Source organism: Talpa europaea, assembly GCF_964194135.1.
Source record: "Talpa europaea genome assembly, chromosome: 14".
NCBI lineage: Eukaryota > Metazoa > Chordata > Mammalia > Eulipotyphla > Talpidae > Talpa > Talpa europaea.
In genome coordinates, this window is record NC_140082.1 from 42,335,306 (window position 1) to 42,359,303 (window position 23,998).

The 23,998-nt window shown below is 35.9% G+C and overlaps 1 protein-coding gene across 7 annotated transcripts in view; it reads right to left on the reverse strand.

The window, feature by feature from the left end:
* NRP1 (neuropilin 1) overlaps positions 1-23,998 on the reverse strand; it is a gene marked incomplete at both ends in the record, with an annotated part of 134,189 nt that overhangs the window by 46,230 nt on the left and 63,961 nt on the right. For all 7 annotated transcript variants that reach the window (XM_084253493.1, XM_084253498.1, XM_084253497.1 and 4 more), the window contains 2 exons: positions 20,208-20,374; positions 22,000-22,155. In XM_084253493.1, the coding sequence (XP_084109619.1) occupies positions 20,208-20,374; positions 22,000-22,155 (323 nt within the window). The remainder of the gene's footprint in view (positions 1-20,207; positions 20,375-21,999; positions 22,156-23,998) is intronic.

The window sequence follows — 23,998 nt, forward strand, 5'->3', positions numbered from 1 at the left end:
ACCCTTTGTTTGGGTTCTCTATATTCCACATATAAATGACAAGATAAATAATTTCCATCTAACTACCTTGACATATAAAGTTCTCTTGACTTAAAATTACTTTCTCCTCCCCCTCTTTGTTTTCTTTCTTTTTCTTTCTTTTTTCTTTTTCTTTTCTTTTTTTTCCCCCTTTTTGAGGTCTGGCAGGCAGAGTAAGTCACTTCTTCACCCAGGATGTTCAAGTGCATATCTCATGTCTCCATCCCTGAATTCATCATTTGATGATGAATTCTGTGAGTTCTTTCAAAAGAGTATCTACTTTTCTACATAGAAAACTAACAAATGCCTGCTGAAAATTCATAAGATGCAGAAAATATTAAAAAATAAAATAAATGTTCATAAGACCAGCAATGAGGGAATAACCACCAGTAATAGCCTTGCAGAGTTTTATTTTCTTATACAAAATCTATATGAAAATTGTTTGTGTGCTGTTATTTTTCAAATGAAGTTATACAACCTCTATGTTTGAATACCAGCTTTTCATTTTATGGATATATTTCCATGCCCCAATTTTTTTTTCACTATTTTCAATAGCTTCATGGTATCCATGGTAGCATGATCTACTTAATCAGTCTGCAACCTTGAAAATTTTCTCAACTTGATTGACATTCATTAAGTGGACATAATGCTGGTTATCTGCTAAGATCTGCATTAAGTAGTAAGGATATAAAGATCAATAAGAATTTGGGAAACATAAATACATGAATATAGAAGAGGAGCAAAGCACATAAGGCATGATGCAGCACAGAGGAAGGAGGAAACACTTTTTCCAGAGAATTGGAGATGGGGGGATTGGAGAAATTTCATAAATGATTTTGGCTTTTGTCTAAGATATGGATTAAAGGGTATACAGAATGCAGTGCAAGTGGACACAAAGAGAAAGAATGTTCTAGGGAGAAGGAAGAACAGGAAGCTTAGCGACAAGAGGGATACGGATGAATAAAATAAGGAACATTAAGCAGCCACACCTTTATAGACGCGATTTATCAAGAAATGTATTGATCTCTAAAGAGTATTGTGCTCTGGTCATTTTGAAGCCAAAATAAAAAGTTGACATGAAAAACATTCAAAGTCAGTCATTGACTTTTCTCTTGGTGACTTAGCTTTTTAAATTATGATGAGGTCTTACCAACTTCACATTAAAAGGCAAGATTGATGACCCAAGGCGGGCAGCTGGAAAGACACAGCTCTAACCCCAGAGCAGTTCTACATAATGCCAGGATTCATCATCCTAAACAATACTTCCTTTTTTTTTTCATAAAATTTCAGACACACAGTAACCAATAATTGAGTAACCTGCTTTCCCTAAATCAAATCAGCTCTGCTCCAATGACAATTTTCTTATTTTAAAAGAATATCATTATTTCACAGCTGCTTTATTTTTAATTGGAAGATGGATGTGATTTAACATTTGAGTTTCATGTTTAACAGTAAGGAAGACAGTGAGGAAGTGTGATGATGGGAGGGGTACACATGGAGCTGAATATCAAACACATTCACTAAAATAGTTAGAGATTTCACTCTTGTATTTGATGTATATAAACGTATGTTACTTATGACATGTGGAATATTTTACTTCTGTAAAATCTTTTTGAGTTTGAGAGCTAGTCTCTGACCTAGTTTATATAGCATCAGCAGCAGAAGTGACCAAACACGATATTCTGTGTCCAAAGCGAGTATAAAATTCTTAAACTGCTGGTAGAATGTCTATTGACATTACTTTCATTGCATTCCACACAAAAAGAGAAGACATTGCTATATAGCAGAATACAGAAGCAGAAAGTACACTTTTATTTTGGGTGGAAAGAAGCACACAAGTGGAAAAAAACAGTTGTCCTCATCTGCTTCTGGGGGGCAGGGGTTCGTGTCCTGATAGCTCTTTTGGGCTGAGGGCTCCCTATGGCATGGCATATAACCACATTCCTGATGAGCTCTTTGTTGTAAGATGTCTACAGGTATAATCCATCCTGCATATTATGGTCATGGCATTGTCTTAGTAATGACAGGAAACACATTCCCCAGATAAAGAGAAGGCAGGAGAGGCACGCATTTCATTGGTAATCACTTGAGCACAAAGCACACGTTTTAGCATTGTGTAGTAAGTCATGTAGGAAACCTTTGCAAACTGCTGGCTAAATACCAGCATGCAGCTTCTGAGCCATGAAAAGAATATTGTTGTTTCCTATAATACATAACCAGCTATTGGTAATGTCATAATGTGGAAAGCCTCATTTCTAAAATGAAAATCTGTCTTGCTCAATAAAATACTGCCTACTGAGCTGGCATTGGCAAGGGAAACAGCTTTTAAGATTCCCAAGGCAGGTTAATATAAGAGATTAAAAAATGAAAGGATCAAAAACTAAGTCTGATTAAAAAGTGGAAAAAAAAAAAACTGGAGGAGGGGAGTGTGTCAAATTTTTTTAGAGCCAGATTCTGATGACTCTAAGAACTGTTAATTCAGCATTAGACACTACAAGCTAAAACAAATATTTTTAGACAATTGAACCAATTCCTTAGAAAACACATTTTTTTTTTCTGAAAGAGTCTAAACATTTGAACGTCAATGCTGTTTCAGGATCTGTGGGCTTAATTCACATCAGATCATGTATTCCTTAACATAGAATCCTGGACTTTTAATAGTTGCCAATGAGAATACAATCACTTTCAAGTTAGTGACATAATAATTTACCTCTTTATGTATTTTTTCACCATTATTGTATTACACAAAAAATAGAGTTAAAATTACTATTAATAATAGAAAATTAATGGGGCAACCCCTTTGTGTTAGGGACATTATTAATTTTGTAATTATTAAATAATTATCTCTCTCAATTCTCACAACAATTACACAAAGAATGTTTTATGGGCAAAGGAACAGAGGAGCAAGATGATGTATGTGCCATGTTCATAGTCACATGGCCTTATCAGTGATTAAAGTAGGACTTACCCTAACTCAGACTGGGTGGCCACGCATAAGCCACCATACCCACATTGCTTGAGAGCCAATTCACATCGTAAAAACATAATTATCAAAAGATAATCTAGAATTTCTTAGTAAACAATAATTAAATCTTATAGTTATCCTTTTGGGACATGAAATGTTTTGTATAATTATGGAGAAGATTAGGCCATTTATGATTGCTTGACTATCAGTTTAAAATTTACATTAGCTCCTGGAAAGCAAACTTAGCAAAAGATTCAGGTATGCTGTTGAAAGATAACATGGTGTGATGGATCTTTTTTAGCAAAAGATAATGAAGAAATATTTTAAAATTCTGGTAAAGAGCAAAAATATCCAAGTATAAACAATGGTAATGCAGGCAGAATTTCATGAATTTTCTTCTCTAGTCTTAATTTGCCTGAATTAATACTTTTCCCATAGTTAAAGGAAATTAATTAAAGGAAAGCATTTTCCAGGGCGGAAACCAAATACTGGTTGCAACAAAACCTACACTGATAGTAAAACAATTGCAAGTGAAAGAACAGATGAATTTTCCTATCAGAAGATGTGAGTCAGACAGCTAGAAAAATATTAGATAAGGGTGTAACAGCACAGATGCAGAAGAAAGGCTGGCTTCTCTGTCTGCCACTGCACTTAGAGCAAATGAACATGAAAAAGGGTCATGAAAAATGAAGTCCCCAAACAAGGACTGACCTTTGTCTTTTTTGGTTGATAGAAGGAGATAATGCTTACGTTAACGCTGCTGTGTCTGGACTTATGGCACATTCTCTCACTCTCATGTTAATTTCTTTGTGCATAAATCAGAAGCAGCTAATTAAATAAGAAATATTTAATTCTGATATGTTCTTTGAACTGGAATTCCATCTGGGTTTGTTTAAATAGTAAAATCTGCTATAGTTGCTAAAATTGGCAAGTGGCATTGGCAAAAAAGAAACAAAAGGGACTCCATGAGCAGGTTTATGCTACAGTGTTTCATGCAGAGAAATTTCCAGAATGCAGAATCCGTTTCAATCACTCTAGTATGGAAATCATAAAGAAACAATGTGAAAGACAAGAATGCTCTTCTAGGATGAAGACCTCAGTGTGATAGATACAGCAAAAGTTTCTAGAAGACCTTAATTTGAGAGTACTGGGAAACTGTGACACCCATACTAAAATGCCCTACTTAATTTATAAAACATTTAAAACAAATATGGAAGACTTGAGAAATTACGAGACAGTGGGATGAATTACGCCAAGTCCTGTTTGAATAGGTGGATAAATCATGGACTGGACATCCCTGTCCAAACAATTTGGCCCATCTCATTGACCATTAGTTGCCATGTTAGACTAAAAAGCTTTAGATACTGACTAATGATTATCTCACAGTTTCCTGGAAGAAGGCTGAGAGTACAAATGTGCAATTGGAACATAATCTGTCCATGCATGATTGGGCATAGTCCAACCCAGAACAAGTTATGGTGCTGCTGTCCTCTGCCCTACCAAGTGGACCTTTATTTTTTAAAAGATTTATTTATTTATTTATTTATGCATACAAGAGCTGGGGTACAGGCCAGAGATGCGGGGGTGAGAGGATTTACCAGAGACAGAGTAGGGAACAGAACAGGTGGATTGACTGAAATACACTGCTGAGGGGAGCAGCGGGCAAGACAGGAGAGGTCTACTGTGCCATGTGGGTTAGCTCCCTAGCTGGGGATTGAACTCCTCTGTAGTGGCTGCTGATAAATAGCTTCATAGTGCTAAGACTTAACACCTTGCACCACCAGGAGGTTTAAATATTTCCTCCTAATTCCTTTGTCTGAGGCAGATGAAATTTTCCTTTCCTGTACTGGATCCCTCATGCATGAATGTCTCTAATAAAGGTTTGCCTGGTTCAACTACACCTAGCCTTCTTTGGTGAATTCTTTCCCAAGAAGACAAATAACCCATTCTTTTGGGTCAGGGTATATATCAGTGTGTCTTCATATGTTTTATGCAAAATCTAAAGGTTTTTTCCTTCCATATTTTCTAGAATTGATTATAATTGTGATCAGAAAAATCAATATTACATTCTAATCCCTCTCTTATTTGATTAAACCTGTATCATCTTTAGACAACCAATTCTGATAACAAAGGAATTAAAAATGAAATCATATTTAGATTCCCACCGACTCTAGGACATAGTAATCAACATCTCTTTTTCCCATATAAAGAGTTAAAGAGAAAGATTGATTAAATACTATGCTTTAGAAAAGATTGTTTTATATTTAAAAGACATATGCCAACCTATGGACTCTTTTCCTCTTTAAAATGAAGTGTTTTTGCATCAATACCATGTTAATTTGCAGATGGTTACCTCAGTAACCTTTAATAACTTGGACAAGAACATGACATTTAAATGGTTCTCTCTTCCAACTAAGGTATTCAGGAATTTTTGTTGGGCAGTAAAAGATTTAGGAATTTAATACATTTAATTAACATTTTGGAATGATTATTGTAAGCTACATTAAATTTAAAACCTGAACTTAATCCTTTGATCTGGAACGAGGACAGCTTCTTAGAACCGACCGAATGTAATCCCTAGAAGCTTGGTTAAGAATTTACTTTACAAACTCTATTATAAAATTGCTTAATTAGAATGTCTTAAAAGAATGTCTTAATGCTACCGTTTTTAAAAATATTGTAACCAGTCTCAAATGTGTATAAAGATGATGTATCTCTCTAGTCAAAGACTTCATAGAGGAGTCATAGCCTATACTCAGGCTAGGGAGATTTAATCAACAAAAATTTATAAAGCACCTACAACATGGAGTTAGCGGCTGGCAGAATGCCCTCCTGCTCTGACTCTTGATACCATCAATTGTTTTGTGTAGCATATATGGAAACTAGGAAATGTTCTTGTAGTAGAAGGTCTGAGGGTAGATTGCACTACAAGAGGTAGGCATGAGCAGAGTGACCAGTCAAGGAGTCCGATCTAGTTGACTACAATGATGTAACTAAATATTCTGTAAGATCTGGCAGAACATTCCCAGTTCCTGATATTTGTTTGTGTCAAAACAAAGAGGGTGCAGTTATGAAAGAATGCAGAAGAAAAGATCTATATTGCAAGCACTTTAAAATTTATTATTGTTGCACATAACTTCAATAGAACTGTATTACGAAAATAAAGCATTTATTATTGGTCTTGTTATTGTTATTTAAAATGTGTTGGGGTGGAGTGGGTAATACAATCTAATGAACAGCCAGGGTGCATTCTCACACGATGTATCTTAAGGTTTAATTATAGTGTTTCACACATCATAGGTGCGTAACTAAAAGTGTGAAATTAAAGTAAACTGAAGGATGCCATGTGTCCAGATAAAAACATTTAATTCATCAAATTATCAGTAAATATTAATTGTATGCCAGGTTCTGTAAGCAAGTAAATCTATGTGGAAGTAGCAACAATACAAAATTCAAAGTAAAAATTGCCTTAACAATAGTTGAGGTGCTATGAGACTTAGAAGAGGAAAGATTACTTGTGGAAGGGGAAAGAATGGTCTTTATGAAAAAAGAAGTCATTTGAATCATTCAGATTGAACCACATAAGACTTTGGTTGGGGAAGGGGCCAGGGTTGATAAGTCAAATGCAAAAGGATCAGGTAAAAAAAATCCCACCCAACTGCCTACATTTCAAAATATTTAATATGATGAATATTTTCCTCCTATCTGATATTTCTTGGCAAAACTACTTTACAGAGGAAGAATATGTATCTTCTCCAGTCCCACCACCCAATACACATCATCCTTTGGCTGGGCCTTCATATTGTCTGTAAGTCTAAGTCAGAAAGGATCTGGCTAGTGACACAGTGATAATGAAATCTTATTTGTGATTAAACTTCACATGACTGTGTGCAGCGCTGCTGAGGTCATACTGCTAAAATGCCTGCGTTTACTGCCTCTGGGAATCCAGGCATTCCTGGGGATGAGACTTAAGCCCCAATCTGTATGAGTTAGAGACTTCTTTCTTGAAGCTAATGGCAAACTGCAATCCTAGGCCCTTGTTTATAACTGTATTTACAATAAAGCATTTCAATGAAATAGCATAACATTTCTTTAATATTTTCTTCAGGGATTCACACTACTGTTGAAATTATACAGTTTGTCCCTCAAACATTCAAGGAGAGGGCAATGAGTTCAGCATGTGAGCTTATAATGGTGGGTATTCTGGTGTCTAATATCCAGGACACTGTGGAGGGAAGTTGCTAACATAAGTTATCTATAACACAAAAAAGTGCTACCTACGTGGATGAAAGAGAAGGAAGGTTACTAGATTTCTGCCCTCTAGTCAGTGAAGGAAAAAGTCAAATAAACAACAAATATCAATATAGAGTGAACAGAATGCATTAAAAACATTCAGTGAATTCTAGGACTACAGGGAATAAAATTAGATGATGCAGGCAGCATGTAGTAGCAACAAATCACAGACTCCAGCAGTATCTCTATACTTTTGCTATTAAATAGCGAGCTGGAAAATATTGAGTAAATTAGCCATTCCAAGCCTTAGTCTCCACCTTTCTCCAACAAAAATACCAATGCCTAGCCCATTTAGTTACTTCTCCTGGTTACTAGGAAGAAAATAATAATGCACTGTACACAAACTATAAGGTTGCAGCCCTAATATATATTTTTCTTAGTCACTTGGGTAATTGGAGTTGTGTGTGTGTGTGTGTGTGTGTAGTTTTGCCTGTAGTACCTAGATTTTAATTCCTTAGGAGGGAGGTTTTTTTAAATTTTAAATTAACCTAGCCCTACGCACAATCTTTGATCCTAAGAAAATGCTCAAAATATGTGTGTTGAAATTAAACTCAGTGTTGACTCTATCCAGCAGTGCTGGCAGGATCTGAAACTCTTGTCTTTCAAGTAAAAGTTATTAATGTAAATGTTAAAGTATGTAGACAACTAATTTGTACACTCCTAAGCTAGGAATGTGATTATTCTTATCTTGGTGTCTAAAACTGCAAATATTCTAACAATTCATAAAAATTTCAGTCCTTTCAAATGTTCACTACTTTAAGCTAGAGGCTACTGAAGGATGAATTTCACTGGATATGTTCATGTTGTGTGAAGTGTGCCTTTTTATTTCTTCCTCAAGTGATCATTTTCTTAACTTAGTAAGCATCCCTCCTCCTGGAAGTTCCCCCAAAAGGCAGTAGTGATTAAATCATTTTTTTTTTTTCACTAAATATATCAGGATCTCAATTACCTCACTCAAAACTCTTCACGATCTTTTTATTTTGAGTTATTTCCAAACAAGATTTCCACAGGATGTTTATCTATTAGATATTTACATATCTGGTATCTTAGATGCCCCATGCCCTTCCTGCATATTTGAAGCAGTAACAGCATCAAAATGTCTCTGCATAACTATAGGTCTCAGGGTTTCTCCTAATTAACAGGAGACCTTTGTAAGGTCTGGAATGACAGCTTTGTGTGACTGGGAAATGAGCACTGATTTTAGGCATTTTATGATCTTTGTGTTTCTTTGTTTCATGGTCTCTGAGAAGCAGCCTCACAAACCAGGTTCATGAAAGAGGCACCCAGGCTGGCTCAGCATGGAGGTAAAACTGCATACACCTCAGTGGAGGTGAGGTGCAGGCACCTTAGCTTTGGACACTGATATTTTCTCAGCAGTGTGAAGAGATTTTCAAACCTGAAGGCCAAGAATATATTAAATAACATATACAGGTAAGGTATATTTCTACTTCAGAAACGTCATAGTTCTATGCTACTCATAACGTTTTATCTACACTATCGGGGAGATAAGTAACTCAAGATAAACACACATTTGTACTAAACTGCATCTGTCTGTTCCAGGAAAACAAAAGAACTTGTATGTTACTAGTTTTATAGAAAGTCATGACTTTAATTTTTTTCCCTCCTGAAAGCTTGGTTTCAAAAACAAACACAAGAATGAATTTCTGGAAACTAAAGGCTTGCAGATGGGGATGATGGTCTAAATCAGTCTCTTGGCCTATAAACTTTGACAGCATCCTTTTACATGGATTTTCCATGTATTTCTCAGTAATCTAGGTGGGCCTCTCATGTTAATGAGAGTCTCATGTGCTGAAGGAGAATCTGGACGTGCAGGTGTCCAAGAAAAGCCTTCTACATGGCATTAAAAATTCTGCAAGGAGCTGATGGGATTACTGAGATTAAAGTAGGTCGCCTGTCTAAGGTTCTAAGGAATGTTGCCCCTGACACAAGAAAGTAGAGAAAGAACAGGCTGCTTCAGTACAGCTGGTTGTCAGAAACTGTGTGTAAACAGTTAGTCTCTGAAGGGATGCCAATCATTCCTGAGAAGAGATGAAATAAACTTCACAATATAGTATTTGGTGGATAGAATTTTCCCCATTGAAAGCTTGCCATTCAGCCAGGAAATGTATACTTTTTGGTAGATCACTTATAAAGGGGGTGGGGGAAGTTTTGAAATAATGTATTATCAAAAAATTACTCTTTATAGTTTTGGAGGGAGCAAAGGCCAATTTGTGGTGGGAGAAAGAAGTTATGCTGGAAGTTCCATGGATAGAGATGAACAATGAAAAGGCGAAGGGAGAGATGTATGATGATCTGTCATTTCCATGCTCCTCTTAGAAGAAAAAGAGAAGGCATGGCATCTGTTGTGCTCTGAAGACATGTTTCTTTGCCATCCAAATGCAGTCAGTGGACAGCAATGCAAATTATTTTCATGTTTTGGAAAAAAAAATCTATCTATACTATTTTCCTGCATTTCAGCCTGGGTCACACAATGAGAAAAGTGCATCTGCGTGACTACTTTCAAATCACAGGAGAACAAGCACAGATGTTACACTAAATATATAATGTTATTCCTCTCCTAGCACTGCCCAAAGTCCTTAACATAATGGAAGCAGTGACTTACATTTATCCACTGGAACCATTCTTAACACATGGTTGGACACATCTATTTCTGCCACATACTTGGAGGTGACAAGAGGTGAAATGTTTTCTTGGTGAACATGGTCAAAGCTGTTGTGGGGAGGAAAATTTTTGACAGAAAAAAATAGAGCTAAGGCACTGTTTTGGACATGCTGAAAAGGCATTCATTTCTTGCAACAGTGCAGGTTTCAGAGCAGTAAGACTCCTATCCTTTTGTCAGTATACTTCTAGATGCCAAGTTAAGGATGAAAACACATCACTTTACATGGCTTTACTAAAATTACCAGTATGGGAAAAGAAAGGGAATAAGCTCGTTTTTAATCTGTTTGCATTATCTTTGATAGAGATTTTAATTGAGATAAATTTTATGTGAAATATGAATATTCTAAATCTAGACAATAAGTAGATAAACAAATGATCACCTAAACTCTTGAAAAACAGCGAAGTACTTAGACTAAGTAAAATGGATTATTGCATTACAGAATTTGGTAATCAGGGTTGAAATATCATCAAGTTCAAATTGAACCCCACGGACATGGAAGTCACATAAGGTGCTTTCCATATTTGTCTCAATAACTGAGATTCATTTATTTACTGATTGATTTAGAGGAATATGTTAAATGAACAAACATACTGACTGTTTTTTTTAAGATATTAAATGTTCAATAAATTAATTATCTCATCTTGGTTTGGGGCTTTCTAAATAAATAATAGAATCCTTGTAAATAAATGTGGCATCTGGAAACATAGGTTAAAATTGCAGAAATAGTATAATGTATATATTACAGAATGTTGCTTATTTAAAGTAGCAATGGCTAATTTGATTTTTTTAATTATGTTTAAATAACCCAGGAAATTTTTGTATGCTTTTATCTTAATTTTTGAAATTTGGGGGCTTAAAAATTTATTTTCTCTTCACCCCATGAGCCTCTGGAATATTGATAACATTTTTTTCAGTATTTCATATTGCACATGATTTGTTAAACTTTTTTATTTTCATGAGTATTTCCTACTGGAAATTTTATATTTCATTTCCAGATTTTCAAACTTAAAGTGCTATCAGATTTCTTATGCTTGTAGCTATTAGTCTGTGCATCTACCTGGGTCTTCTGAGATACGGTTGACCTGCATCAGTTTTAGCTTTAAGGAGACACATCAAGTTTTAGAAAAATAAGGCAACTCAGCTGGCTTTTTATATCATTGGATGCCTGGGGCTGCTTTTTGCTCTTCACTTCTCTGGGTTAGTATTATGGCTTATAACATGCTCAGAAGTGAACAAGGTATTTGTGTCCTTTAGGAAAGAAAGAAGACTGAATATTGGCAAAACTTTAAGGTGTGAACAGACTGTAATTGTGGGTTAGCCTATGCTTTACAGATATTTCCTTCAAAGATTGGAAAGACATGAAAGATTAACTGTCTAGGCTTCATCTTATCTCCCCTAGTGGGCTGCACTTCCCTGTTAGCTAGCACAAAGAACCTAGGAAAACAGGCACCAGTGGTGAAGTTTCTATGTGAAATTCTGAGATAAGTTTCATGGTGAAGCCAACCTAAACAATTATTTGATATAAGGAAAGAAAATCCTTTTAATTAAAAAAATTGCTGTGCTACCTTACATGATTATCAGTAGTATTTAAAATAAATCCCAGCTATGCTTCATATATTTGTATTTTCATTTAAGCAAGCCTAGGGCAGCAGCTGATAGAGTAAATTTATTTTTAATAGAATCACAGAATTTGAGATGCTTGAAAGGGTTTCAGAAGTTGTCTGATCCAATAACCCATCCCCTGAAGAATTCTATCTATAGCCCTCTCAGGCTAGCAAAAAGAATAGGGCTTATTTATTTTCCTGCTAAATCCAGAAAATGAAGGTAGAAGTTGAAAGCATTAGAATTATAAGAAAAAATAAAATGTTAGCAAAATTAAGAGTTCATTCTTCTGAAGGAAGACAATTAGAAAAATGTCATAAATGCATTTTTAACACCTTGAGGCAATGAGACTGAAACAAAAATGCATAAGTCATTCGCACAAGTACATATGTGATTATTCTTAGTCATAACATGTGCAATTAGTCTCAAGTGCTTACTCTGTTCAATAGTTGAAAATATAAAAGTGCAATGCATTTTATTACTCATGGGATTTATGGAGCATTTTTGATTTAATCCACTTTCCTCTATTTGAATGTCGAATTGAATGAGATTTGATGGCTGGGGGGTGAGGGTGGAGAAAGGAAATGTGTGTGCACATGCACGTGCACGTGTGTGTGTGTGTGTGTGTGTGTGAGAGAGAGAGAGAGAGAGTGTGTGTGTGTCAGGCCAGAATCCAAAATGGATGAAAATGCCATTTTGATGTGAAACTTTCAAATGATGCATTAAATGAAAAATATATGCGAAATATATATATATATATATGGGCACAGGATACATCCAGGGTTTAGAATTTCCAGAGTGTACTTTTTCACCTTTGGGGAAGGTTACTTGTAGATGTGCTAGAAAAGATTCAAACTGAAGGTTTTGCCAATTCTGAAGAACATTTGTTTTTTTGTTTTCTGATTCTTTTATTTATTTATTTATTCATTTTTTTGCTCTAAGGCTTTCAAATTACTGTATGAAAGTTATTTAAAGCTTAGTAGTTCATGTGCTACATTATACGCTATATAAATGTAGCCATTGCTCCTAAATGTGAACATTAATGTACTCTGTAAAAGGTACAATTATTGCTGCCAGAACAGAAATCAACAAAACCCCACCAAAGGAATTTCTTAAAACTGCTATCATAAAATCTGTGCATGTTATGGATTTCATTAACATTTTACTCCCTGAGGATTCCCAATTGCATAATAACATAAGTTCTTTAAATTTTAAATACCACAGACAGGAACAGCCTTTCACCCAAAACAGATGTGAAACCATCAACCTTGCCTCTTTATTGGTCCACAGATATGAAACTGGTTGGTAACTGATAGCTCTTAATGTGTTGTTGTTTAGGTTACACAAATGGAAACTTAATAGTATATTTCCCTTGAAAAGATAAGTTAATAAGCAATAGACAGGTTTTTTCCAACAACAGTTCCTTACTTTTGATTACATTCAGAAAAAAACTTTGATTTACATACTGCAATATATATATATATATATATATATATATATATATATATATATAATGGGGGCAAAGTTTAGTGACACATAGTGTCCAGATGTCGCGGAACTCATTTCAGTCTTATTTTTCCTAAATCTTGACAACAATGACCTGTGATTTTCATCCTTTTGTTTCCTTTTCTTACTCCTGTCCTATCAGTGCATTTTGAGACTCAATTGTGCAGTATTCTAAAATAACATCTGTATTTATTTAGCTAAAACAGTTCACTTTTAAAAGCTAAAAATAGCGAAGCTTAAGATAAATAAGCAAGGAGGTTTATGATGCTCTTTTCCTGCATAAGGTAAACAGATGCATCTGTATTTTTAGAAAACAAAAGAACTACAATTTTGTTCAAATAACATCTATAAGTGGTTGAAATGTGACAAAAACTAGCCAAGCAACCAAACCACTTACTTTTTCTTTCAAAATGCTGATCAGTCAGATATTTTAAAAATGAGTTGATTAGGACTGGGGGCATCTTTTACATCAGAGGTTTTCAGTCAGGGATTATTTTACCCCCAGTAGGACATTTGACATTATCTAGAGATATTTTTGGTTGTTAAGACTGAGGGTGTGTGTGTGTGTGTGTGTGTGTGTGTTACTGAGTCTAGTGGGAGGAGGTTAGGAATGCTGCTAAACACACTATAATGCAGGATGCAGGATTGCTCTCGTAACAAAAGAATTAATCAAAGCCAAGATGACAATTTTGTCTAGACTGAGAAACCCTCTCTCAATATAGACCAACCTCATTTAATTTCAAGATTGTGCAGTGACCCTTCAATTTAATAGGCATATTTTGCCAACCAACAACTGAATAGGGCCATGCTGATATTTGAACATGTTTGCTTGGTCTTCAGAGTACCACCTTCAAAAAGAACCCAAACCTACTTTCAAAAAGTGGGAGCAAAAATACTGTCTGTAGTCCAGACTCTGTCATTAACTTGCCATGTGATCTTACAAACTACTTAACTCTGAAGCTATGTAAAATAAGGCATTTAGACAAAATGATGTTTGCATCTACTTTTAGTCTTACACTTAAAGTTGGGATGTGCTACAAAGAAAAAAAAATCTCTAGTACTTAACTATGACTGTTGCTTCCAAATAGACACAATATAATATCATAAAATATCAATAAGAAACCAAAACTATTAGCAAAATGGATGGTCATTCTATGCAAATTAATTTATTTTTAAATATAATTCTATTGAAATAGCTATGGTTAGTTCAGTATTGTATTTCCAGTGATGGATACTTATCTAAAAGTCAAGTGGTTTCTTCATTTATATGTCATATATTTTCTTTGGGGTGTTTTGACAGGAAATACTAATTGGTAAAATCATTTGATTTTAAAAACTGAATTAAGTGACCAACTTGACCAAAAGGGGTAACATCTTCTTGATTTTTTTCTATATGAAAAATTAACAGCTAAAATGATTAAATAATTATGTCATATGTGCATTGTTTTTCCAATTTCTACATCCTTGTCCTTCTTAAAAAAAACAACAAAAAATTCAGAAATCAATCTGTCCCTACATGCATTTCCTATAAATACGTATTTCAAATAACTTCCAAGGAAAGTGGGAAAATATCACAAGAGACAGGAACAGAAAATATCACAAGAGACAGATTTCCAGGGTAGAAAACTAGTCATTAGGTAACAGACCTATGATGCTTGAAGATTAGGATGCAAGCATTTATTTTATGCAGGAAGTAGAAGTCAACACAGAACAAAAGGTAAAATAACCAAAGGCTCACTTTGAGGACTTTGTTAAAAAGCAAACTGTTTTCCTTCCACATCAATGTTTTAGCTAAAATAACATGTTAATATTCCTTGCAATAAACACCCACTGACATCTCCCTCCCCACCCCCCAACACACCTGGGGAAAAAACAATTGAACAGCTGTATTTTCCCTAAATTTGCCAACATTATATTTTATATGCATCATTCCACATTTAGGTACCATAGTGAGCTATTTTTGTCAGTTCTCTAGTTACACATCATATCATTTATTGTAACTTCATATTGCAGTATAAAAATAATTTTATTGCAATATCAGCAATTTACTAATGATCTGAAAGAGATAATGCACCATCTAAGTGTCTGTTTTATTAGCACAGAGATTTTACAATTAGGATAACCTGGTTCAATATATGCTCTGGATTAGGTTGATTTAGCACATGGATTTTTAACACATCATTACAAATTATAAACCTGTTAGAAACCAGCAATTTTATAAAAAAAAGGTATTTCATGAAATTGTTGATCAAAATCTTTAGTCTAGTTGACTGATTTTCCAAGACTAAAATATTTTCACGAATTCATCATTTCATTCCATTTGATATTTAAAGGACTTCCAGCTAGACCTTTCTTAGCTCCCAGTCAGGGTCATGCCTTCAAGTTATCTTTTGTTTTCATTCTCAATTAGTTGTAACTGATAATTTAATTTCTGAATCATGACAGAGCCACTTTAGAAGTTGCTGGTAGCAACAATTAACAACCTTGGATAGATGTGGGGTTAGCGTATGAATAAATAAACCTCGAAGGACCTCCTCGAGCTTGGGGGTAGAAATTTGGCTTCCTCTTTTTTTTTTTTTTAAGATTTTATTTATTTATTTATACAAACACTGGGTACAGTCAGAAGCACGGGAGGGTGAGAGAATTCACCAGAGCCAGAGTGGGGAACAGAACAGGCAGACTGATGAAGTACACTGCTGAGGGGAGCAGCGGGCAGCAGGAGAGGTCTGCACGCCTTGTGGGAACCTCACCTGGCGGCCGGGGATCGAACCGGTGCTGCAGAGGCTGCGGGCAGCTTTGCAACCCAGTGCTCAACTGCTGCGCCACCAGGGAGGCCCTGGCTTCCTCTTTTGAAAGCAGAAATGTTTTAGAAGCACAAGACTTTGCTGTTAGAACACATATCATGATTCACATGAAATCCACAGAGTGATCTTAAGGCCTCTTGGATTTTAACAGAGGCACTCACTTTCTTTGACACAATGGTTGTGAGTATGAGAACATACTAGTGTGTGTTGTTGTGGGAGTATTTTGATTCAGGTCAGCCCACCTCCTTAGTACACTAAGGCTCTTGGCTACTGGTATCTGCTCTCAAAGTTCTGTAGTCAGAAAATGTGGGGCTTTAATCCTAGAGAAAAATATACAGGGCAAAAGGAAAACATAGCAAAAAGTTTCCTCATAAAATTGCTTCTCCCTTCAGGAACTTTCTTTCCCTGGTACCTTAGAATGAATGTCTGTACTAGAATATGTAGTGGAAGAGAAGGAGCATTTACTTCATGGGCTTGATGATGTATTCTTACAGTTACAGAATGTCTTCCTGGAGGTTTCCTTCTTCTGTGTGATTAATCCATAATAGGGCTGATTTACCAAACCAAACAGGATGTGGTTTAGAAGTCAACTGCTTTCTGCTGCCCTGAAGTCAGTGAAGGAATAAATAATCCAGTACTAAATTTTTTTTCCCACAAAAGACTTCTCCCAAATTTGGATAAGAGTACAGTTTCTACTTGAGTTGATTTGTCAAGTAATTCTGTTTCTAAAGCCACTGAAGTGTGTGGTAATCGATTACTCCCTGGTGCCATTTTTATTTTTTTAGATTAACAAAGTTCATATCCCATCCAGGAGTGATGTCTCCTGCTTTTTTCTCTCCATTGTCTCTTGGCATTTTAATCAGGGAAAGTCACAGTTGTTTTGAGGAAAGCACTCCCAAGAGCTTTAATTAAAGCTGGAAGGATAAATCTGTTTACAGTATGGTGAACACTATCATTAATAAAACATTGAAATAATTAACAAATTAAATTCTGCTTTGTGTATCAACGACTAAATGTAGGATCTATAGAAAGTGTCTCCTGAACAATTAAGCCACACACTTGATTTGCTGAAACAAAAACACTTTCAGAGATTCATAGTATCATAGACAGCTAGACTTTGCATAGAGAAATCTTTCTTTTACTTTTCCTTTATTTTATAGGGAAAGGAACTCAGTTTAAATGAGGTTAATGCTTTGGACTCTAATGCTATGACTGAAAATTAAAGTTTTTATAGCACCATGGATCTACTGAGTCTTTACTTTCAATTATGATCATTAAACTAGAAACAAAGCAAGAAAAAGATTAAATTAATAATAAGACAAGCAGCTACAGGACACAGAATGGAGTGGAATTCTCTGAAAAAGATGGGCAAAAGTCGTAGTATGACAAACTATGCCTCTAATGACTGAGGGGTATTAGTGGCTCAGGATATAAAGTGGGCTTTGAAGCAGGATATGACTGTGCAAACCCCCGAGTAGGGACTTCCCTTCATGCTCCTTGTCACTAACTTGCCTCTTGACTTGTTTTTAAGCTTTTCTGGCAGACAACATTTCTCACAGGAAGCACCAATGTGGACAGGCATATCGATGGTTAACGATGCATTGTTTTTCAAGTCACTCAGTAATTTCCTAGTGAAAACAATGGGAGCCAAGTACTGTTCCCTTCTTGAAGGAAAATCAGTTTCCAATATTGCCTTATTAATTTAACACATGCAAGTGTTTGTCCTTGTTGCTGCAGCAACATGTTTTGTGGGTTATATTTCATGCAAGATTTGAAAAAGTAAACAAATGCTATTTGTATACTGATGTGCATATAAATAGAAACATATGAGTGTTGATGATCCTGTGATTGGAAGTACGTGCCTCTTGTCCTCAGTCTCGATTATGCTGTACTTTTTGGTTGATTTATAAAACATCTATGTAATGACAACAACAAGCCAACCACTTCCAAGGAGTTTCAGAAAATCAGGAAACATATGAAATGATTCAAAATTAGGTGATGCGTGGATGATAAAAGCTCCCACCACGTACACAGATATAACAAGCATATAAATGAGTTCACTGAACTCCCAGAGGAGAAAAAGATAATTTTAACCTTAAGGTGAACTGATGCAAAGTCTCTCTGACTATCCCTTTAAGAGGGATGGAAAGAGCAAGGGGCCTGCGTACTGGGTACAGAAAAAGTAGGCACCCAGCTAATCTCAGTGTGAACCTTCACAGCATTAGGAAAAAGATGAAGGGAGGTGACTGATACTTCAAAAGATACTCCTGAACTTATATGCATGGTAAAGAACAATAAACAGGGCACACTGGAGAGTAAAGAAGCAGTTGTTAAAGTCTGACAGCCCTGGCTTCTATGCCTGGTCACTAAATATGACCATGTGCAGTCACTAATTTCTCCAAATCACAATGTCCTCATTTTCCAAAAATGAGAATAACTGTATTGCCTTCACAGGATTGCTGTAAAGATTAAATGAAAATATGCCAACTAGTCAGCAGTGGTCAGGCCACACAGTAAGCACTCAATAAATGGTAACTATCCCATGAATGACACAATGGTCATTCATGCAGTTCACCAAATATTTCTATTGGTGAAAGTACATCATATTGCACCTCCCTGCTTCCTTCAGACGTTAATTGTGGCCATGGGTGTGCTTTGGCAGTGAAACGTGAGTAGACGTGCTCTATGAGGGAACCCACACAATGGCATTATTGGTTTTGCCCTTTCAACGCTGCCATGGTGAAAGGCAACATTTTAGATGGTGGCCCTCCACCTCCATGTGAGTCTTAGTGTGAGAAGATGTAGAGCAGACACTCGCCAACCAGATAGAGAGGGTAGCTAGCTCTAAATCTTCTTGTCTGGGGTTTTCAGGTACTTGAGTATGCTTTGATAGAAAGATCTGGACCATTTGTCTCCATGTTTTTATAGCCATAGACTTGACTTGCACAAAAAAATTGCTGCAGTTGCAGTCTCAGAACTCTTGCAAGACCAATGTCCCTAAATTATTGAGTGCTCACCACATTACCAGGCTATATTAGGACTATATTAGCAGGCAAACATGCTTAGCACTGCAAAATGTAAGCTTTCCTCTAGAGGCATATCTGTCAATCATCCTGAACCCCTTGTTGGTTTGGAAATGGACAAAAACAAGTTACCAAGAGCAATTCTGACACAGGCAAATCCATTTCATTTCTGACTTAATCTAGAGTTGAATTCAGCAATCTCAAGTAAAAGTTTCATCTTTTCTCACCCTCTAATATATTTCTCAGTGTTATCATTCAGAGGTTAGTATGAGTTCATTCTCCTATAATAGGCCATTTCACTCTAAGTGTATGTTAAACTAATATTGACCTTACCAAAGTAAAACAAAATCTGGTATTTGTACTCAAAAGACTGAAATAGCAATAGATGTGGAAAGTAAAGGATTAATCATCTTTTTTTCTCCTTGCTTAGAAACTCTCTCTGGAATAAGTCTTTTTCTGTATCTAGCAATGAATGTAAGACAGGCTCTGCCTATTCTCTTGAAAAGGAAGCCTGGATCCTTCAGCAAATAACTGTATAATATGCCTACAGTTTAACTCACAGAGATCCAGAGAGATAGATGTTTCATTTGACAAAAGATAAAAAAGTCAAGATTGTGAGCATCAGACCTTAGATGGGGGTATCTTGACATCAAGTTTAGGCAACCAGAACTGATACCAGGGATTAGTTGGGAGATGAGCTGCAAGAGACAAGGAGAAGTAGGAAAGGAGAATTTGGCAGAGAATGGGAGTTGCAGAGCAGAGAGGAAGACAGAAACATCACCAATGGGGATACAGATATGTACATTTTATACATGTATGTGTACACATGATCCACTGGGACCCATGCCCTCAATCAAGCTGTTTCTTGAGTAAGAGCTACATTGACCTATATATAGAAAAATAAATCTCAACCCTTTTCTTCCCTTTTTCTACTATGAACAAACAAACAAATAAAAAAAGTTCATGCAAATCTAAAATATTTCAAAAGAAATGAAAATTTGGAAAGTAGAAAGTATATCAATAGAAAATATGTTGCTGTTAGGAAAAATCAGATCTTTTAGCTGACACTGAAGAGAGACATCAGTCAAATTATGTTCTATACAAATATCTAAGAAGAAGAATGGATTTTTTTGGATGACATATGGGCCTGTTTTTTTTTTGATTATGGGTGACATGATGCTTCTGCAGTGACTGTACTCAGTGTCTACTGTCCTTTTTCTCATTTTAGCAAAGGTATTGCTTTTTTTTAAACAGTCTTTCCAGATGACCAAAATATTTTCAATCCTCAAAGTGCCAGGTCTCATGCCACCTACCTGTATCCACTCTCTGTAGGAATCTTCTCCGGGAGTCCACCCGTTCTCAGGGTAGTTCAGACGGGAGCGCTCTGCAGACCAGTTGGTGCTATACTGGGAAGAGGCTGTGATTTGGTCAGAATGAATTTCTCCTGATTCCATGCCCAGAGCTTCCATACATTTGAAATCTGAAGGGGAATAAATGGTCCAAAGTCATCAAGATGCAAGGGGCCTAAGATGCAAATTTCTCTTTTCAGTCTGGTTGACTAAAAAGTTCACTTTGGAATTCACACAGTCTTACAAAATGTGATGGCTATATTAGAACGTAGCATTGATACATACATTTTGAAGACAATATTTTTTAAAAGCAAGGCTATGAATATCTCACAGTGATTATTGTACAGCAGATCACAGTTGACAGAAATACCATTAGACACTTATTAGAAAATTGTGGAAATTTTGATTTATTTTCAAGGCTAAATATATGTACATATCTTATAAGAATACACACCAAAATTTATACTTAAATAATATTTTATGAATGAGTTATTTCTTCTAGGATCTAATAAAAGTGGAACAGATTCCATGTCCATGTGCAACTAATATTTGGTGGCCAGAATAATAAGGTCCCAAAGAGAACTACAGTTTTATAGCAAAAAAATAATGTTGACAATGATGAGGATGAATCATGAAAACATGTATTCCACTAAGCCTCAAGTGCTCAGTGAAATAATATGAAATTGATATGAAATATGACAGTGGGAAATAATCAATTTTTGGAAAAATGTGAATCCAAAGCATGACATGAAAAAAAGTTTTAGAGAGTAAATACAAAATTCTCAATCATCCAGGAAATCTCAACTAACCAAAGTTTCTCATTTTCTTAATTTTCTATCATAATGGAAAGGTGTTATGATGTACATAGCCATCTTTCACTAGTTTCATGCTTTTAAGTTTAGATTTGCTTACTTGTAATCAAATATATATAAGCACGAAAATCCATAAATTAATCAAATAAATTAAGTACAAACGAGATTTTGAAATGTAAGTTGTCTCTTATTTTCCAGTAGAAACTGGTATAAAAGACATTAGAATATCTGTAGGAGCGGTCTCCAAACACCTCCCTGTATTCTCCCTATGTTACCTTATAACCCAGCAGGTAGAACTGATAAAAAACATTTATTCATTATTGTTTCATTTTCCCTTCCATCCTTAACCACCTTGGGTCCTTAAAAAAGATAGCGAGCACAAAAATTTTAAGGAAGTGTTGAGTTAGTTGAGTATTTTATTAAGACAAAAAAAAATATTACTCTTATGGAAAAGTATAACAGAATTAAAAGAGATTCTTTTACATGAATATCCACTTTCATTGGCACAGGAAAAGAAAAACAAAATGGCTGACCAGGATCTTCTGCAAACCAAACCTTCAAGCACCATAAATAAGCCTATGTGAGCAGTCAACAGACTGCTCAGGTCTTTCCCTGCCATCCAGTATCGATGCCTGTCCTTCATGATTCTCAACCCATTACACAATTGAGGTGCTCGGTAGCTGGTCAGGTCATATTTAATTATTTCAAGTCACAGTTTTAAAGCCTTTTCACACATTTCCCCATAATTTCATTTAGTTACAGTTAGTCTTCTCATCCAAAATTTTATGAAGAAAGCATACCAAATAGTTCTTCCTACTGACATTCATAAAAACCATCTAAAAGACAAAACACTTGGCACTCCAATTCACAAAATATTTTAGTTTCTTGTCGTTACAGGTGTGTGAGGAGGAATAACAAGGCCTGCAAGATGAACAGATACTGACCTTCTGAGACACTGCCCTGCAAGACACTGTAGTTTGCTGAGAAGCCTTCTTTTGCTATTGCACTGTCAGTATAAAAAAACATGGATAGAATGCCGGATGAGGAACGGATTCGACCTGGTGTTTTCTGTCCACAGTAACGCCCGATGTGGGGGCCAACTGGAAAGGGAGAAATGCAGAGAACATTAAAATATCCTTTCTTCTATAGCAGATGCAAGAATAACCATTTGCAAACATGGGCCCCAGTAGAACCCAGAGTATTTTCTTACTCAAAGCAAGTCTACCCTGGTTAATTTGTTTGCAGTGAAATACTGGATTGGGTTTATGAGAGGATTTTCAAGTGTACTCAGAAGAGGAATAAATAACATACTTAACCACATTCCCAATTTAGCAGGATTGTGTTCAGGAACAGAATTGAAATGCTTGGTGCAATTGTAAAAAATGAGATTTGGGCTGTAGAGTGGCACCTTGGCATTCTACAGAACCAAAATGCACACACAGAGCAGAGCAGAAATACTCCAGCAAGGCTGTGATAATCAATGCCTCTTGGAGTTGCCTATCCTCACCTCTGTCACCTTAGTAGGAGAGTCTATGGAAGGCCTCTGTTCTGGGACCCAGAGCAGTTTGACCCAAAATGGGGTAACCCTGTTTTCTACCCTTATTCCATCGATTAGTCCTGGAGTCTTAGGTGTCAACATCACAGACTTGGACAAAGAACAATGGATTATGTCCTACTCAGGACATTATTTGAAGACTAATAACTTTTGCAGTAAACAAAGTTAGAAATGATAGACATCAATAGTTTACATATTATAGTAAGTTGTAATCAAAATGAAAGGAAAACATGTCTTTCTGACTTCTTTTTACTCTTCTCAATCTAAACAAGGTGACTACATTGCACTTATGTCCAGCAGCCAAAAGATGGCCCAAAGAAGCTATTTGACCATGCACACCAGGAAAAACATAGTACTGAGGCTGAAAAACATTGGGAACATTGACTAACTTGTGATGACATCAAATTGCTATTTGGCTTAAGTTGGTCATCCCTTTGTTGAAGTGCTTTCAGACAAACTTTAGTAATTTTGCATTGCTTTACAACAGGGTAAAACTCCCCATAATTTGGAGAATCTTTTCACTTTTCTGTACAGATCAGCAGCAAGACCAAAAAAAAAAAAAAAAAAAAAAAAAAAAAGAAAGAATAGAAAAGAAAAAAAAGTCCCCTTTTCTCTAGGATTTTTCATTGCACATATGGTAAAAATATACCAGATGGTTTGGGCTTAGGACAATCTGGTGTGGCCCATTTTCCCCTCCAAGAAATCTATGGTTCTGTGCATTTCAACTAAGAGTTATTGCTTTGTTCAAGGAAGCACAGTTGGGGGACATTTCCCTGGAGGGATGGTCCTTCAGGAGGACATGGTGTTTCAAGGCCTGTGTGTACAACTTGGATACAGAAGGCAGTTGCAGGGTTAGGAGAAACTTCAAGAATCATTGAAAATGTGAACCCCATAAGAACTCCCTGATCTTTTTGGAGTCCCAAGTTGCCAGTTGAGTTGCTAGCAGGCAGCTTATTTGAGCACCCTGCTCTTTAGTGTGTTCAGATCTTTGGCTAATAGGTTTCAGCTCTTGGCCAATCCTCTTAAGAAAGGACAACAATAAAAACTAAACCAAACTGGCTTATGTATTTGAGTTAGTACAAAATGGTTACTTTGAATATCAGATAATGTGTTAAAATAATTGATTTGACTGAAATCAAAGATATTTCTTTCTCTACTGTAACCCCTCCTTTTCCAACAACCAAATATTTTGTGTGTATTTTGAGAAAAATAAAGTGTCTGACACATTTAGGGGAAATGATACAGATTATTTACAGGGCATCACCTGGTCAGGGACAGGGCCTCTGAATTATGAGAGGAAAATTTTTTTATGTTAGGATTCCCACATTGGCAGAAGAAATCATCTCAGAAGATGAAACTTTTACTTTTGTTTTTCTTCTGCTTTAATC